At 38.9% G+C, this 17,229-nt stretch overlaps 3 protein-coding genes across 4 annotated transcripts in view; 1 reads left to right on the top strand and 2 right to left on the bottom strand.

The window, feature by feature from the left end:
• Nucleotides 1-336: 336 nt before the first annotated feature.
• On the bottom strand, nt 337-5,653 carry b3gat3 (beta-1,3-glucuronyltransferase 3 (glucuronosyltransferase I)). 2 transcript variants are annotated; one of them, XM_043245855.1, is made up of 6 exons: nt 5,519-5,653; nt 5,155-5,424; nt 4,916-5,075; nt 3,762-4,116; nt 2,544-2,834; nt 337-1,843 (listed from the first exon to the last, which is right to left on the bottom strand). In XM_043245855.1, exons 2-6 carry the CDS (start codon nt 5,240-5,242, stop codon nt 1,745-1,747), a joined length of 993 nt encoding a protein of 330 aa, XP_043101790.1. In that variant the 5' UTR covers nt 5,243-5,424; nt 5,519-5,653; the 3' UTR covers nt 337-1,744. The 2 variants fall into 2 exon arrangements, with proteins under 2 accessions (XP_043101790.1, XP_043101789.1); XM_043245854.1 differs by having other exon boundaries at nt 5,155-5,653.
• Nucleotides 5,654-6,469: 816 nt separating this feature from the next.
• naa40 (N-alpha-acetyltransferase 40, NatD catalytic subunit) lies at nt 6,470-12,174 on the bottom strand. Its single transcript, XM_043245662.1, has 8 exons — nt 11,800-12,174; nt 9,977-10,072; nt 9,802-9,854; nt 9,584-9,679; nt 8,860-9,018; nt 7,914-7,997; nt 7,741-7,818; nt 6,470-7,556 (listed from the first exon to the last, which is right to left on the bottom strand). Exons 1-8 carry the CDS (start codon nt 11,803-11,805, stop codon nt 7,412-7,414), a joined length of 717 nt encoding a protein of 238 aa, XP_043101597.1. The 5' UTR covers nt 11,806-12,174; the 3' UTR covers nt 6,470-7,411.
• A 3,222-nt stretch (nt 12,175-15,396) lies between these two features.
• The window catches only part of rcor2 (REST corepressor 2), an 8,744-nt gene continuing 6,911 nt past the window's right edge, over nt 15,397-17,229 (top strand). The window contains 1 exon segment of the mRNA XM_043243295.1: nt 15,397-15,754. The gene's annotated coding sequence lies outside the window, so the exon portion shown is untranslated.

Genomic DNA, 17,229 nt, shown 5'->3' with positions numbered 1-17,229 from the left:
TTAAATGTGGTAGCAAGCAAATGCAGAGTTGAAACTTCGAAAGTAATTAAAAGAATTAAAGAAATTAAAGTCAAGACAGACTTTGAACGCTGGCTTGGCAAAGCCAAAATATTTACATTTAAAAGTCTATATGCTTTATGGATAGACTGATGAATGATCTTTCTCTCATTCTAATAATGTGCATAAATGCCTGTCCACTTTTTCAGCTGCATTTATCCATAGAGATTTTTTTCATAGTTATAAACCATGAACCAAACCAATCATCACAGCATTACAACTTGATTTGATACAAAATAATAACAATCAAAAATAATAATAATCAAAAGGTACAAAACGGAGTCTTCGACAGCTTTAATGAGGGATAGCAGGAGAAATATAAAACTACTGAACTACTAAAGATTTACATTTATGCATTTGGCAGACATTTTCATCCAAAGCAACTTCGCATTCACATTTTATCAGTTCTTGCTAGATTCTTCCCTGGGAATTGAATCCATAACCCTGGTATTGCTAGAACCATGCTCTACTGATTGAGCTACAGGAAGATGTTATAAAGGCTATAAAGAAACAATATATTTTACATTTATTGCAAAATGTACATATATACACAAATATGCGAGTCGTACATGAATGCAGGGAGACTGATTGTACTATGATGGCAATATTTACATGTTGCTATTCTTTTTGCAGAATCACGGGTAACGGTTTTTCTTGTTTGTTTTTTTTAACCAGGAATCCCACTGTTTAAATAATTATTTACAAAATAAGTAGAATTAACGCAGGCTGATGGTTTACATGCTATCATTCAAAATCAAAATTTTCAACTTGCATAACTGGACTCTATTTAACTTCCTCTGCATTCAATTCAATTCACTTAAACTGGCAGAGAGACGGTTTTTCCCGCTTGACATCTTACATCCTTATATTCTTCAACATTCAGATTCAGTAAAACATGTAGGGTTTTTAAAGCAATATACTTTCCCAGGAAACCGCGAACTCTCCTGGAGCCGAACTTATTCACTACATTTTACATTTCTACATCAACACCTTAGTATGATGATGTGCAAAACAATTCTAAACGTTTTTACATTCTGTAAATGTTTTCAGTCTTTGTTTCACCGGGTCAAGTGATCTCATCTGTACTTTACACTGTCACCTGAAGCTTTACCAGCGCCACGTACCCAGCATGCCACTGGATTAAAGATAAGCACTCTATTGTTATTCAAGAAAGATTGTTAATGCCATAAATCTGACCTATGTTTACCATCCATTTATCAGTGAAGAGAAAAAAATATCGAAAACTTTAAGACTTTATATGAAGACATAAGACAGGTACACCTAGACTGAGACATAGACAGCATAGACATAATGCGTTCCCATTATAAATATATTCCAAGCAAGCCTCAAGCTATACAATTACATTTCTAATCTATAAATACAAGCTCATCTTATTTATTGATACCATATGTAAAATTCTCTTTAAATACTGTTCAAGTGTAGTGAACCAATGGTAAGCATGGTTTCATAAAGAAATCCATATTCTTTTAGGAACAGGTTCCTTCGCTTCTGCCTCTTGCACCTTTTTATCCCTGCATTCGTCACTTCCTCATTCCTCGTGTCTTTGGTGTGTGGCCAAGAAATTTCACCTCTCGCTATATAAATAAGAGAAATCTGTTTGGGACAGTGGAAGTGGTGTTGGTGAAGATGTCTGGTGAAGTTCAGGCATGTTCTTAAGAGGTGGCGCTTACACCTCCACATCCGGATCTGAACCCAACCCTTGCTTCTGCAAAGCGTCTTCCCTCTTCATCTTTGGCTTCTCGGTTCGGGTGTGCCACACCAGCACCTGAGAAAGAACAAAATCATGCCAATAGTAAATAAAGGAATAGATGAACCAAAAAAAAAAGTCATCGTTTACTCACCTTTACGTCATTCCAAAAAGGTTGGGCAAAATCAAGAATTTAAGTACTGGCTCCCTTTCAGTTCATGAGGTGGAATTTTGAAATGAATTGTTCACCAAGGAATTTGAAATGGAATTAACTGGTTAACAATTTAGAGAAACGGGTCATGGAATTCAAAAAAAAATATATAAATATTATAAGAACATATTTCATATATAGTGAAAATTTAAAATGCTGCACAGCTACCTGAAATAAGCCTTAATCAAAATGACTAATAAAAGCTATTTAGAATATAAAAGAAATAAAAATGAATAAAAATGGTAAAATGAACTTAATATTAAGATATATAATTCTAAATTAACATTAAATATACAATGCATGAACATACGAAAATAAATGACTTCTTAGCATGGAAAATACATACTCTGACACTGATTCGATTATATAATAGAAGACAATATGCGGTTAAAATAATATAATAACATCCATGAAGAACTGTTCATCCATTCATTTAGTCTTTATTCAGCAGAACTGCTTGATAACGCAAGCAAAACTATTTTAATAAGTCTAAACCTCACAAAAATCTTGTTTAAGGTCAAGCTGCATTATAGTCACCAAACATCAGGAACAGAATAAAGGAGCTACCTTAGTGCAAAGGTCTGCTTTGGGTTCAAGGTCATCCATAGTAACCATGTTCTGAAGGAAGCTACTTTCCAGGAAGCCCATCTGAGCATCACCATCAAACCGTGCTTGGGAATTGGTCAGGACCAACCTCAGAGACACAGCGAAACCAGCCATGTCGATGGGGAACGGGCGGTTGGGACGCCAGCCGGTGTGGAAACGCACAACCTTCCCGTCCTCCACCACGGGCCGCTCAAACTTCATCCCGCCCACCAGACCCACGGGCCACACAGAGACACGGTATGTGTACCGCATCTGAGGGTGACAGGAACAAGAATGTGGATGGAAAAAAAGTGTTGCATAATGACAAAGAAACACCTTCTGTCCATGTGTTCATGAGACTGAGTTTGATTCCATCTCAAAAAGAGAACATCTGATATATCCGTTACATCTCAATACCATCGAAGCACAGCTCCACCTGGAGGCTTAATCAGACAACTTCCCATGAAATTAAATCATTTTATTAATACCCTTTTCTACAAATCAGAAAAATAGAGTTGACTAGAAAAAACTTTAAACCATTTCAGTTAATTATATGTTAAGAGAATTAATTTAGTTTGAATAAAAATGTTAAAGTTGTAAAAAATAAAATAAAATAAATGTTAGACAATAAAGCAAAATATTTAAGAATTTAATTTTTGAATTTAATTTATTTCTAAACAAATTCGTTCAAGGGGTCAGTAAGTTTTTTTGGTTTTTAAGAAATTAATACTTTTATGTAGCAAGGACGCAACAGAAGTGAGCCCAAAGATATGTGTAATGTTACATATGTTACAATTATATATATATATATATATATATATATATATATATATATATATATATATATATATATATATATATATATATATATATAAAAAGGAATAAATTAGAAAGAATGAAAACATGTGAAAACAGTGATAAATTCACAATCAATAATACAATATTTCACAATATTAATGCTTTACTGTGTTAATTATGAAATAATTGCTGATGAGTAGAAGAGACATTTAAAAAAAAACATTCAACAAAATCTGAAGTGTCCTTTTTCTTAATTGTCTGTGCTTGGGGGTCTGTTTGTTTGCTTGTCTGATTGTTTTTAATTGTTAGCGTTTGTGCTATTTGAAAATCCTTCAAAAACAAATCTTACCAACCCAATACTTTTGAGCGATAGCGTACATGTAACCATCGAAAACCCCTCACCTCTTCAAAAAGCTGCAGGCTGTATGTGTTGTCGTCATCAGCAAAGTACACCACGGCCTCCTCGAGGGCAGCCGCCTCCTTTCCTTTAGCAGCAGAGCCCATCTCCCTGAGCCAGCGCAGACCCTCGTTCCTCTGCTCAGCCCCCCGTGGCTTCAGCCAGCTGGGATCTCCTTCCTGCAGCTTCCTGTCTTTGGGGGTCAGCTTGTATAGATGGATGTAGGTCAAGCCGGACGCAGCCAGGAAGTCAGTGACCAGCGCAGTCGGCTGTGCAGCGTCCTCCACCACAATCCACTGCAGCTGAGGAACATGGAGGAAGGTGTGGGACAAACGAGTCAGCTCCGCTTTCTGCACCAGTCTGGAAGGAGAAGGATCGACATTTGACACGGTTTTTATTCTCATCCGCAAAACATGCGAACAACATTATATCTGATTTTAGGGGCCATAAACACAAAGCATGTTTTGCATTAAAAAAAAAGCACAAGGATTATGCATTTTTAGAAAAAAAATATATATAAAAATGTATTTGTTCCCTTGTAGTTTAATTGTGGCCATGCACCTCCAAACACTCTGTCAAACACATGCTTACAATAATGCAAAAAACAGCACAGTGAATGGAAAAATGAGTTCTGTGTCCTTAAAATGTTCACCATTCAACATATAACTGTTATCAGTATTTGCAAAGCGATTGCTCTTTGCTTTGTTACATTCATATACACGCACCTGCACGCTGAAGAAAAATGAGATATTAACGAGAAGATCTGATCATGATTTACTTGATTTTTGCACGCTAAACTCAGGCCTCATTACGAACTGTGCGTGTTTGAAAAGCCATGTTACAGTATGTCAAGTACACTAACGTACAGTTTACGTCATGCGCTTCAACTGTTACTGATCCCTTTCAGGACTGTTGTAATGGTTTGAATGTTGTTTTGTATGGATATTTCTCCCTGACATACACAACCTGCAGTACATGTATAGCTTTGGGTATATTCTTAAATCTCAAATATTTGTTTTTCTACATGTTTAAACAAGTCAAAACAAAGCAAAAAAAAAACCCTATTCGGTTGCTGCCTTGAAAGCAACCAAATGTCCTTCCGCAAATCATTCTCAACGAAAGACACATTGCTGTAATCTTGCAAAAGCTGCAAACATACCTTGCATATGTGGGCGTTATCACATAAATTCTGGGCACATCGGTCTTCTTAGACAGCTCTGATGTTTTGATGTGCTCCTGCAGCTTCTGCAGCTCTCCTCTCAGCTGAGAGATCTGCTGATCTTTGGACAAGTCGTGATCTCTGCAGTCACATCGCTGGCCTGCACACAAGAATCAACGGCGTGCTCAAACATGAATGATTCGAGGTTTAAAGGTACGAGGTAGTGATTGCAGTCTTACCCAGTTGCATCAGCGCGTAGACGAGTCCTAGCAGCGACACCATGAAGTACAGGACAAACACAGTCTTTAGCTTCAGCCTCATTCTCATGGTGACCTGCTGATGCTGAAATCAACTCTGATGGAGGACGAGGAAAGCGGTGATCATGGAGACAACCCATGTGAATGCATCATAACAGCCACGACTATCGCTTAGCGAGAAAAATAAGAGATGGTTTGCGGATTCCCAAACACTGCCGGTGCATCCAGGGAGAGTAAGATCAGGTATCTTGACTGTAGTAGGTACAAATGCAGCATATATGAATTTCTTGTGCCAACAGCGTTTAAATTATGTATTTGAATATATTGCATTCAATTATCTGTATACATTTAAAGCTGGGATGAATAAGTCCTTTCCGGTCGCTTCATTATGTATATTACAGATATGCGTCTCTGTGCATACTAGTGAAGTGCACTGTGTACAGCCACCCCATTCATCCACTGCGCACTACCAACAACTTCCGCTTTGTGCAACACAACCAATGATCTCTGGAAGCATGGACTTAAAACACAGTTCCGCCGTCTAACGTTAGTATCGCATTTTTACATTTTAACCGTCAAATTCTTAAAACACTAGTAAGACAGCAGGTTCTTGAACTTTTTTATTTTTTACCCGTGGAAAAAAAACCCGATGAAAGTGAATATACTAGTTTTGAAATGCCATTGTAGTATTTAAACGACACTCTTTTAGTTTGCTGATGTAATTTAATAAGAAATCATCTTATGTATTCCACATGAGCATTTCTGGCACAAGTACTGTTGCTGTCTATCTATGGTACAGGTCAAATTAATTTAAAAACGACGATTATTTGGCAACAATGCATGCTTATAATAAAAAAGCAATGCTTCTAAGTAACTGCTTCTTGTGATTGAAAACGGCTGAAAATTCAGCTTTACAATCACAAATAATCAACATTTTAAATATATTAAGAGAAAAACTGCCTGCTTGACTGTATTTCTAAGAAAATGAATTGCATTTTTATGCATGAGCATGAGACTTACCCCAACGTTAGCAGCAACTTAACAGTAGTGTACGTTTTTAAAATCTCTTCCATCGCTTAAAAGAAGCGTCCTCATAGCATTGATGCTCAACTTCTGTCCTCACTTTAATGTGAGCTTCAAAAGACTCACAAAGCAGTCTTTCTTAAGACCGAGGGTGGGGATTTGATTATAATCACTTTCTTTCCCCTCAGTAGTTTGAGAAAAAAGTTAAACAGCTAAGAATGGGTTATGAAAGATTAATTTAAAATGTTGAAAAAAACCAAAACACTGAACATCACTAAGTCAAACAAGATTCCTTTATTTGTTGCATACAAATCAAACACATAAAGCTGGAATGACCTTTCATTTCAGTTCAACAAGAGAGCACAAGACCGGAACACTCATCTCTCAAACTTGTTTTGTATATCATTTTTCCAATGTCTTTGAAGGCAAATAAAATGTACATGGCAAACGGATTATATACAAAGAAGAAAAATGGAAATATACAGTAATGACATGATAAAAGAACGTTATGATTTAAAAAAAAAAAAAAAAAAATAAAATGAAAGTATATTTCTACACTAAGGGTCCACCATAGCTAACATGCCAACCCCTGCATCAAATCAAACAGCAACATAATACTCATCCACCAGTTCCCAAATACAGCTGCTATAAAACATTTTTGTTAGAAGTTGAATGACCTGAGACAGTCTAGGTTGAGTGATAACTAATTATAAACAGTACAGATCGTTGAATTCTGTTTCTCGAAGTGATAGGCAAACATCAGCTTTTAGTTAAAATACAATTACCCTGAAAAGTGGTATAGAGTGAAACGGCTGTAACAACACCTGCATTCGCTCACTTGTGGTAATAAAACAGCAGATGAGTGACAGACAGTTTCTGAAGAGAAAAAAAAACGCAGGCTCTTTTTGCATCTGGACAAAATGCAAAGACATACGGCTGAGCCTCACCATGCTGATACCTGAGGTGAAAAAGGTTACATTTGGCTCGCTGCCATTTTGTCGTCATTCAAACCTTTGAGACTGAAAACGCCGCTTACTATGTGAAATGGTGAATGAGCTTTTTAAGTTAAAACGGAGAGCAAGCATCGAGGGGGTTTCATTGCTGATTATGGGCAGGAGAGGCTGTTTTAAGGGCTTGCTAAGAGGGGGTTGTCGGTGACGGAGCAGGGAAGGAATGAGGATGAGGAAGCTCTGAAACAACAGAGGAAGGCTCGCTCTTAATGGCAGCAGCCTCCACAGTGACCGCCCCCATGCGCGTGTCCCGAGGCCTCGCCGTACTTTGTTCTCCGGCTCAGAATCTCGTAGGAGCAATCTTCTCCACAGCAACCGGACATACTGGGAGACGTTTCGTCAATCTCAAACCTGAAAGCAAGAGGACAGCCATTGGTGAATTCATATTTTAACACTGAATAAGCAGAGCAGGCACTTGTTGCTATGGCAACTGCTATCATTCTGTCGATTATAGAGGCCGGTATATAAATCAGCATTCAGAAGAGGAACAGGAATTTCATACAGTGAGGAAGTGGTGAATGTGTACAAGACTTACTGTAAAGCCTCCCTAAAGAACTGGTAAGCACCGTGGTTGTGTTTAAATACTGTCAGCATGACCTTTTTCATTTGCGTGCTGGGGAAAGATACAAAAACAAGACAACAGCGATGAGTTTTGGCAAACATGCTATGCGGGGATAATTTCTTGTAATGCTGGGTTTGACGTGGTACCTGTTGGCGATAAGCTGAAGGATTTGGATGAGAAATTTCCCCAGGCCTTTCCGTCTGACTTTACTTTCCAACTGAACTTCATAACTGGAGAGACATTATTAGAATCAGTTAGAAGCAAACAGCTCTCTCTTGAGGTCATGTGTCTTGTATGACTCAGAGAATCAGTGAAGTCACACAATGCAAAAATAACACGCAAGACAGACGCACTCCCACTTACACAACGTGTGCCGTGAAGGTAGACACAGATAGACATGCAGAGAGCTAGAATTGTAGCAGATATTAATAAGCCTATTATTTTCTTGTTTAAGGGATAGTTCACCCAAAAACGAAAATTGTGTCATTAACTGCTCATTAAATTTCCATAAGGAACACAAACTAGGATGTTTCTGATGAAATCCAAGAGCCTTATGAGCCTGCATTCATAGCAATGTAACTGAAATGTTCCCAGGCCCAAAAAGAGGAGACATCATTGAAATAGTCCATGTGACATCAGCGGTTCGACCATAATTTCACGAAGCTGCGAGAATACATTCTGTCAGCAAAAAGGACAAAAATCACTTTTACATTTCTGCCATTATTGAGAGCATCACAAGGCAATTACGGTTGAACCACTGATGTCACATGGATGTCCTTGCTGGGTTTCTGGGAAGGTTGGAGATTAACAAAAATATCTTAAAAACTAATTCAGAACTGTACTAAATAAACTTAAAATGTTAATTTAGATATTACTACATAATGCATACATTGTTTTTTGTAGATTTTCTAAAAAATGCTTTGAGTATTTTAAATAAAATACTTATAATTATGTAAAATAATTAAATATCTAACATAAAAAAATATATCAGTCAGTAACCAATACAGTACTGAAACACTGTGCATTCTGAGCAAGTAAACAGACTTTTAACGGAAAATCATAACTATTATGTAATAATTAAAGCAACATTACCAATATAAAACCTCATCTCCACACTCCACATCAAATCGAAAGTGTGAAAAAGCTAGAGGTGTGGAGTCAGCGTCACGGGCCAGGAGATACCATGCTCTCTCGTCCTTCATCTCCTCCCTTTTCTCTCTCTCCTTCCATCCCCACTCACTCTGTTCATATCTGTCGAAACATAAATGGCACAACAATTTACTTTGTTATAAACTGCACAAACTGAAAGTGCAGAAAGATTCCACAGACATTTCTCCTGGAACTACGTTTCATAAATTGCAAAATGACCAGCTATAGAAATGCCTCTCAGCTTTAAAGGGACAGTTGACCCAAAATAAGAATTCTGTCGACGTTTACTTGCCCTCATGTCATTCCAGGCCTGAACTATTTTCTGTGCTCAAGAAGCCCACCGACTTTCATTCGATGGTCAGAGTCTTGAAATGGCATGAGGGAGAGTAAATATGTTCTGTGTTCTAAAATTACATATAAAAGTAAACTACAATTTTTATTTTTGGGTGAACTATACCTTTAATTGTACGTAATGACTGACTTGCAATTCACTCAAAACCTGTGCCTGACTGCCAATAGAATACAACACCTAACAAGTATCCATTAATCTCTGCAGGAAAAAAAAATCCAGACACTTAAAATGGACAAATAAAGCACAATAAACATCTAAAGCAGTAACAATATGGGATGCTGGATTACCCCACATGTTGACTTGCTCAATACCTACAGCGTCTGCATGTTGGCTCTAGTCAACTCATAGGCCCACTCCACTGTATCTGGACTCAATGCAGTTACCCGTTTACACTCAATCTCCAGGTTTAGCCTGTGACAGATTCAGATATTCACAACATTAGTATTGGATATCAGAAGATTAAATGATCTGTTTACCAGTTTAGAGGCAGCATTTGACACATCCGTCAAAGGGGAAACGTAGGGATAGCGTACCCATTTCTGTCATACTTTTTGAACACTGGCATTGCAGACAGAGGATCTTCAAGCTGTAAAAACCCACGGGATACATCGTTAATATTTCTATACTGCAAGAACATTAACACTGTAATATTTTAAGGCGCGTGCACATATTTTGATGAGGTTTCTTTTCGACGTTTTCAAAGCATACCTTATTGGCTGCCTCCACCTTTGCACATACTGCATCCATAGCTGCCCGTTCTTCAAGTCTTCTCTGCTTTTTCTCCTTTGCTCTGTTTGATTTTCTCTAAAATGTAATGGAAAGATATCGTCAAACACTAGAGTGAAGAAAAGGTTCTGATACATTTATACTTTATAAATTTGAGCCCATCTTAGTGAAAGGGAGTGGGGCGATCACTACAATATATACATACAGCGGATACTAAAATTAAAATAATTGTGCAATGGAATGAATAATGACACCAAAATCTTTTGCAGAGCTGCAGATAAGTTTTCATATTTGATTAATTATTTTCATTATCACACTCGATGTAGCGAAGCTGCTTTGAAAATCTGCAATGTATAAAACCATCTAAATAAACTGAATAAATGTTAGATTGAAAATGTGTGATAGAAATTGTAGGATTTGGGAAAAACAATGTTATGACAAAAATGAAGAGGAATTAAAAATAGAGGATTAAAGTCATATTTTTGAGCACCTGTACAGACATACAGTAACATGATACTCTGGAATATCACAAATCAAGAATGTAAGTTGTCAAAATGGTGTGCATCATTTATATTATGAAAAAAAAGAAAAAAAAAAACTAGTATGCTAGTGTATTTGTATAGGACCCCATTGTATACTGTAATTCACATCAAATGAGACAGCACACAAAACACACACACATACATATACATACACACACATACATATATACATACATGAATATACATACATACACACATATATAGTGATACACAAAACATTCCATTGTATTAAAACACACACAAATAACATCTATTGTCCAAAGCTGACAATCTCAAAATGAACAAGGACTACCCGACTAATCATCCCAGTCAATATGCACGCATGTATCACAAGCAAACTGTAATATTGCCTAAAAAAACATTTCGCACAGACATATTTACGGTTGCATGTGTTTGTCTACATCCATCTCCCTTCATAGGGGTAGTGACACATTAGCGGACGCTTTTAAATAATGGTATTTATGTAAATCTGAGGGTTTTCAATATCTGAATCGTGCGTTATCAAAACTAACACACCGGCAGCAAATATCTAGCTGGAGGCACACAAAAAAAGCAAGCTGCGCTTTAGCTCCTCGTACATCAATGGCAAGAGAAGCAGGAAACAGGTGCTGAGAACACAAAGCACGTGGAGAAGAACAGTTTTCTAAGGGCTTGACGGCGGCGGGCTCCGCACATGAACTTCACTAATGCCCAGACGTAAACCCATCCATCAGACCCGAGCGAGCAACGCCGCCGCCGTCGTGAGGAGGTTTGATCTCGCAGCGGCCGCCGGGTGCCACCGTGCTAATTAAAAGCCCGCACGAGATCAAAGAAACGGTTTTTGCACATCACGCTCGCCATCTCGGATGACTTCAACGCATCGATTGCTGGAAAACGACGATACCGTCAGTTTTGCGAAAACAGCAACAGTTTGCCGTGCTAATTGCGCCAGTGTTGTTGTGCTTGGTGTTAAAGAAATGGCGCAGTCGACGAGGCACCTGAAATGAACCAGAAAGCGTTTGAGGTGGACGTTTGCGTTACTCGGATGGACGCTACAAGAATCCATTTAGGACCCGATGGTCTTTAAACCACCAAAATCTCACCACCACCACCCCCTCGTTATTCACGAGTTCCGCGTTTACCTCCATCACACACACACACTACACACTCTTTCCGGGGAGAATGATCTGCTTCCATCAGTCTTTGTTCAAATTGCCGCACGCATTTATCAAAGCCCAAATAAGAGCAAAGCTAACGACACACAACATGGACAGACAAACTCACCCCCATTGTGCAGGTTTTACACGACCACCTTGACGCGACTACGGCTCTCTAAAACGCTTTAAAGAAGTTAGAGATCTGAAGATGAGATGTGGTCTGTGGTAAAGAATGTTAAAAATGCTAACGAGCGAGCTAGTCTACAGTAACACAAGAGCTCGAGGGCTGCTAGCTTAAAAAACGGTAAGCTGTAAAGCAACTAGCGACCGCAATTCGCTTTTATTTTTTCCTGCCAGATTCGCGCCAAGAAGCGGGCACGAAATTTCCGCGCTCTACTCTCCCTTTCTTTATCTCCTTCTCCTTTCCTCCCTCCCTCTCTTCACTCTTTCTTTCCCTCTCAGCAGCATTGGGCATTAGCCGCTGAGTCTTGGGGAAATGACGACATAGGGTTTGGGGTTAAGGGTCAAGCTCTCTCCACATGCTTCCTCGCGTTGAGGGTACTTTGTGACCTAGAGCCATGAAGATATATTTATGTAAATGACGAGTAATTGATACCAAAGGCTGATTTCTGTGGGTTTCTGGATACCTTTTGCAAACTGAATTTGTAACATTATTTTAAAAACGGGGCGATAGAGGAGACTGTCAAAATAAAACTCGATTGCTTCATTAAAATACACTAATTAAAAATGAAATATTTTTATTTGTCTAATTCTGTGCATACATATATAAAAAAGTTGTATTAATTTTTTATCTCCACTTTCTGAAGCTGAATAGTAGCTCATGAATACTGAAAATTTTCTTTCCTATATATATGTATATATATATGTGTGTGTATGTATATATATATATATATATATATATATTTATATATTATATAAATATTATGTGTGTGTGTATATAATATATATATATATATATATATATATATATATATATATATATATATATATATATATATATATATATATTTATATATATATATATGTATGTATTTGTATTTGTGTGTATTTATGCACCTTATATTTATCAAATGTCCCCACAAGGATAGGAATACCAGTACATTTTGACCTTGTGTGGACATTTTTAGGTCCCCATGAGGAAACAAGCTTATAAAACATACAGAGTAAATTTTTTTGGAAATCTAAAAAGCTTCCTGTAAGGGGTAGGTTTAGGTGTAGGGTTGGTGTAGGATAATACACCTACAGTCTGTACAGTATAAAAACCCTTACACCTATGGAGAGTCCCCATAAAACAGAAACACAACTGTGTGTGTGTGTGTGTGTGTGTGTGTGTGACTTGTGTGTGTGTGTGGTAAAAAATCAAACTGACTTATAAATTAGGGAAAAAATATATGCTTGTTTTATTGAGTTAAGTAAACAGACCTCTTTGTGTGTATTATGTTCAAAGGGAAATATAATATTATAACAATGTGACATGAAATGAAACAATTCAAAAAGCTGATTGTTTTTATTATCCTTTGTAAGTTAATAACAATCAAACTGCAATTGGGTTGTTTTTATAAAATAATAATAACAAAAAACTAAACATAAAAAAAAAACAATTTGTAATAAATTAATAAAAAGAAATAAGCTCTTGAGTTCTAAATTATATGCACAACTGACATGACAAAACGCTTTGTATAATATTTTTATGCACATAATGAATCAATGCAATATTTTTTCAATACGTTTTTATGGAGATTTCTGTTTAGGTCAATGACCACTTTGAGGAAATTAAAAATCAAGAGGCCTAGAATGGTCCTGCAGTACCTCTTTCGTCCACGAGGTTGCACTAGTTGACAATACAGGACTGCAACTTAAGTTGCTACTGTGTAGGAACTGCTACTGTATGTCAGCACCACCTTGTATGATGATCTCGTGGTGTAAACGGCATCGAGTGAGCATCTAAACGCCGCCGCTACTTAAATGCAATACGTAAAACGCTTTATACCTCACATCTAAGACGCTTTTGACACATTTCCGCGTTCAACACCCACTGCTTCTGACCATAATAAAGCAGGCAAAGCCATAACTTATCAAGGGTCTGTCTATCCATGTGTTGAATGCAACGAGCGCTGCATATTCCTGGCCACGCCCCTCCCGCAGATGGCCCGTCACGAAGCCCCGCCCCGAACCTTTTGTTTTCTGGTAATCTGTCTCGCGACGGGGAGAGATGGCATTTTCTGGAGGGGAAACAAGGGAGGGGGTCAGAGAGTTCAGCGCTGTTAAAATCTTCGCTTCCTCTGCGCCACAACTCACGCGCAGAACCTATATGCATGTTTGAGGACCAGCCTATGACGGAGTGATTATAACTGTTGTTACAGTGTTTATAAATAAACAAAACCCGGCCTAAAAGGCCATGCAAAGCCAGCACGACAACAATAGGTTGTGCCATCCGCGTTATTGCTAAGCACAATAGGGACAGACTCCAAGCTACACCTTTAGGCCTGTGGTTGCGAGCAGAGATTGTTACTCCTGGAAAAAAAAAACCCTCTTTCTCTGCTTGGTGTGCATGCGTGGGGGGAGAGGAGAAGAGGAGGAATAGAGAGAGGGGGAGGGGAGGAAAGAGGAACTCAGAGGTGATGAGGATGGAGGAAGTCTAACAGAGAGGAAGAGGAGAGAGAGAGAGAGAGAAAGAGAGAGAATCAAGAAAGGAGAGGCCATCATAAAGGGACAACTAAGGTGAGTTGGAGAAAATGGAGATGGTTCTTTTGCACAGTGCTGGCAAGATGGCACGGAGGAGGGGAGGGAGGAGATGGTTGGAGAGAGAAACACATAGACAGAGAGGGGATGGCTGGGAGGGGTCTTGTGCCACAAGTGCTGGTATGTCTGTCTCTGTTCTTGCCTGCAAGGACCACAGAGAAAGAATATCAATGTTATACGGGCATCTAAGGGAGGACCTGTCCATCACTTGGGCCTGCTGGTTGATAGTGTCAGGAGGGGGTGTTGGAGACCAGTATGAATACAGGCTTTAATCCTTTTATGTCAGTATGAGGACTGTGTCTAGATATCAGGATATTATTCCCATCTTTAATATCTCTGGGTTATGTTTAATTGATGTAGACCAGAGACCATGGGCTTGCACAGTGCGAATGTATTGATTTCTTTAAGACTGAATGACATTTTATGAACTGGATATGTTAAAAGAGCAGTAGCTGAAGTCTAATTTACGATATACATCATTAAACACTCAGTATTAAGGTAAATAAGCAAGTTATGATGTTTTTTTTCTGTCCTGCATACATTAGTGAAGGGTCTGGGCAGCCTCAGCACTGCATTGCACAGCTGACGAATCCCTCCGCACACACAGCAGGAAGTAGTTCCGTTTAATTTAATGTGGGAGCACCGCAGGTAAAGCACAAAGTATTGGATCGCTATTAAGTTGGTTTTATGAAGAGATCTGTGCGAGACGCTCCTAATGTGTGTTTAAATCTAAATGTAGCCGCAACTGAGCAATAAATAACGGCTTTCATGACGGGGGGCTTTCAGTTAACGTTTTTGCTTTCATTTATGCGCATATGTGGAATGGGAGAGTTAGATTGACTCGCATGAAACGAGCCTTTGCACTGTCAGGATGACTTGTTATGAATTTGACGCCGGTTAGTGGGACTACGTAATTGACATGGAAGTTAGTTGGGGAGAGGCGAACAGCGCGGAAGGTTTCCTCGGTTGTGAGGAGTCCTCTGGTCTCCCCGGCACATACACACACGGATAGGATCCCTATGCGGCCGATGCAATGAACTGGAGAGAATGAGAAACGTGCGAATATCCACAGAAGCGTTGATGTAGTTGCATATCAACAAACGTACGGAGCGCTGATGTTTTACACCACTTGCTTGTCGCTTGATAAGTTTGAATAGGAGAGAAAGCGAGCAAGCCAGGTAGTGAACTGCTATTTGGACTGGTAACTAACGTTATAAGGCAAATGTTCAGCGACAGCTAGCCAACAACTGGAATAGGGACATAAGCGTGGCTCCACACAAAAGGACTCAGATTGAGTGAGCGGCTGTGCGAAAAGTGAGGTGAGGGGAAAGATGCTTCTTTTCAGTTTCTCTACTTTTTAAGTTTGAACGATGGATTATCGTCGCGCGAGCGAGATCCGTGCGCGTTTACTCGCAGAAACGTTTAAATGAACAAGGAAAGGATGATTGGACGGTGGTCGGAGTGATGCGACCTCTCGGAGTTTAAGGGGGCAATCGATAGCTGTTTTCAGTTGAAACACTGTTAAGAGTTGATTGGGCACTCCGTTAAGCGAAGGGCAGTTCGGTGCCACATATCGAGTGTTTTGGACTCATCTGAAGCGCACGTTTAATTCGCACTGAGCCCGACGGCAACTTCAATCAATAGAGACACTGGTCGTGACGTCACGCGCCCCATACAACGCTTCGTTTTATGACACATAACGACTTTTTGTTTTACGCGTAAAGTAAGAACAGATATCTAACCGCACCTTCCAATTTGATGGCGACTCACGAAGGTGATTTATGCGGGATTTGTTCTGCATTCTATTGCGCTAGCGTTTCATCTCGCCGGCGTTTCTTTTGTGTCCGTGCATCTAGATCAGAAACATATTAGTTTTGCGTTTGCGTAGTTGTTTTGCGCGTTCAGAATCGCGGCCGAGGCGCCCTCCTGGGTTATTATTCGCGAGAGGGACAGTTTGGTGCCATCACAATGGCACGCGCTTAAGAAATGAGGAGTTTGCTCATTGTTTCGGTTTATAAAGGACGGTGTCTGCTGCTCTGGAACTGCATACATGTTTGTAAAGTGATGGAAGTCAGCTCTACCGTTCGCTCCCGGCGCTGCTAATTTTCTGGAAGCATTCGCGAAACAAAAGACTTCTTGTCCGCCGAATGAAAGTCTCATTTATTGGCGTTGAAACAAATGAAAGTTAGCTAAATTCGTCGCAGATTTAGAAACGTCGCACTAATGCGTATGTCCCGCGCTTTGTGGTTTGATACCTCAGCTAACTCCCGTCACCTGCCGCTCGAAACGCAGCCAAGAGCATTTAAACCTCCACGTCCTTCACCGTCTCTTGAGCCAAACTTCATTTCCATACATAGATTTTAAGTAACTGTGACCTTGGACCACAACACCAGTCATAAGTATCGCGGCAATATTTGTTTCAGTAGCCACAAATAATAAAATTTATGGGCAAGAACTCCAGATTTTCAGGTAGTTGTGCCGCTGCCTGATATTGTCTCCATACTCCAACAAACCATACATCAATGGAAACATGCTTATTCAGATGATGCTTAAATACGAGTTTCATAAATTTGACCTATATGGCTGGTTTGGCAATCCTGTACTATTTTGAGGTCAATTTTCTCACCACATTTCATAAGACTGTAATCAGAGAATAAAAAGATATGTTGGCCTATATAATGTGACTAATGGAATAATATTACTTGAGAAACTTGTTTATTTTTATATATATGTGTGTATATGTGTATATATATATATATATATATATATATATATATATATATATATATATATA

Source organism: Puntigrus tetrazona, chromosome 7, assembly GCF_018831695.1.
Source record: "Puntigrus tetrazona isolate hp1 chromosome 7, ASM1883169v1, whole genome shotgun sequence".
In the NCBI taxonomy this organism is placed as follows: domain Eukaryota; kingdom Metazoa; phylum Chordata; class Actinopteri; order Cypriniformes; family Cyprinidae; genus Puntigrus; species Puntigrus tetrazona.
This window is presented reverse-complemented; position numbering and strand designations above follow the sequence as displayed.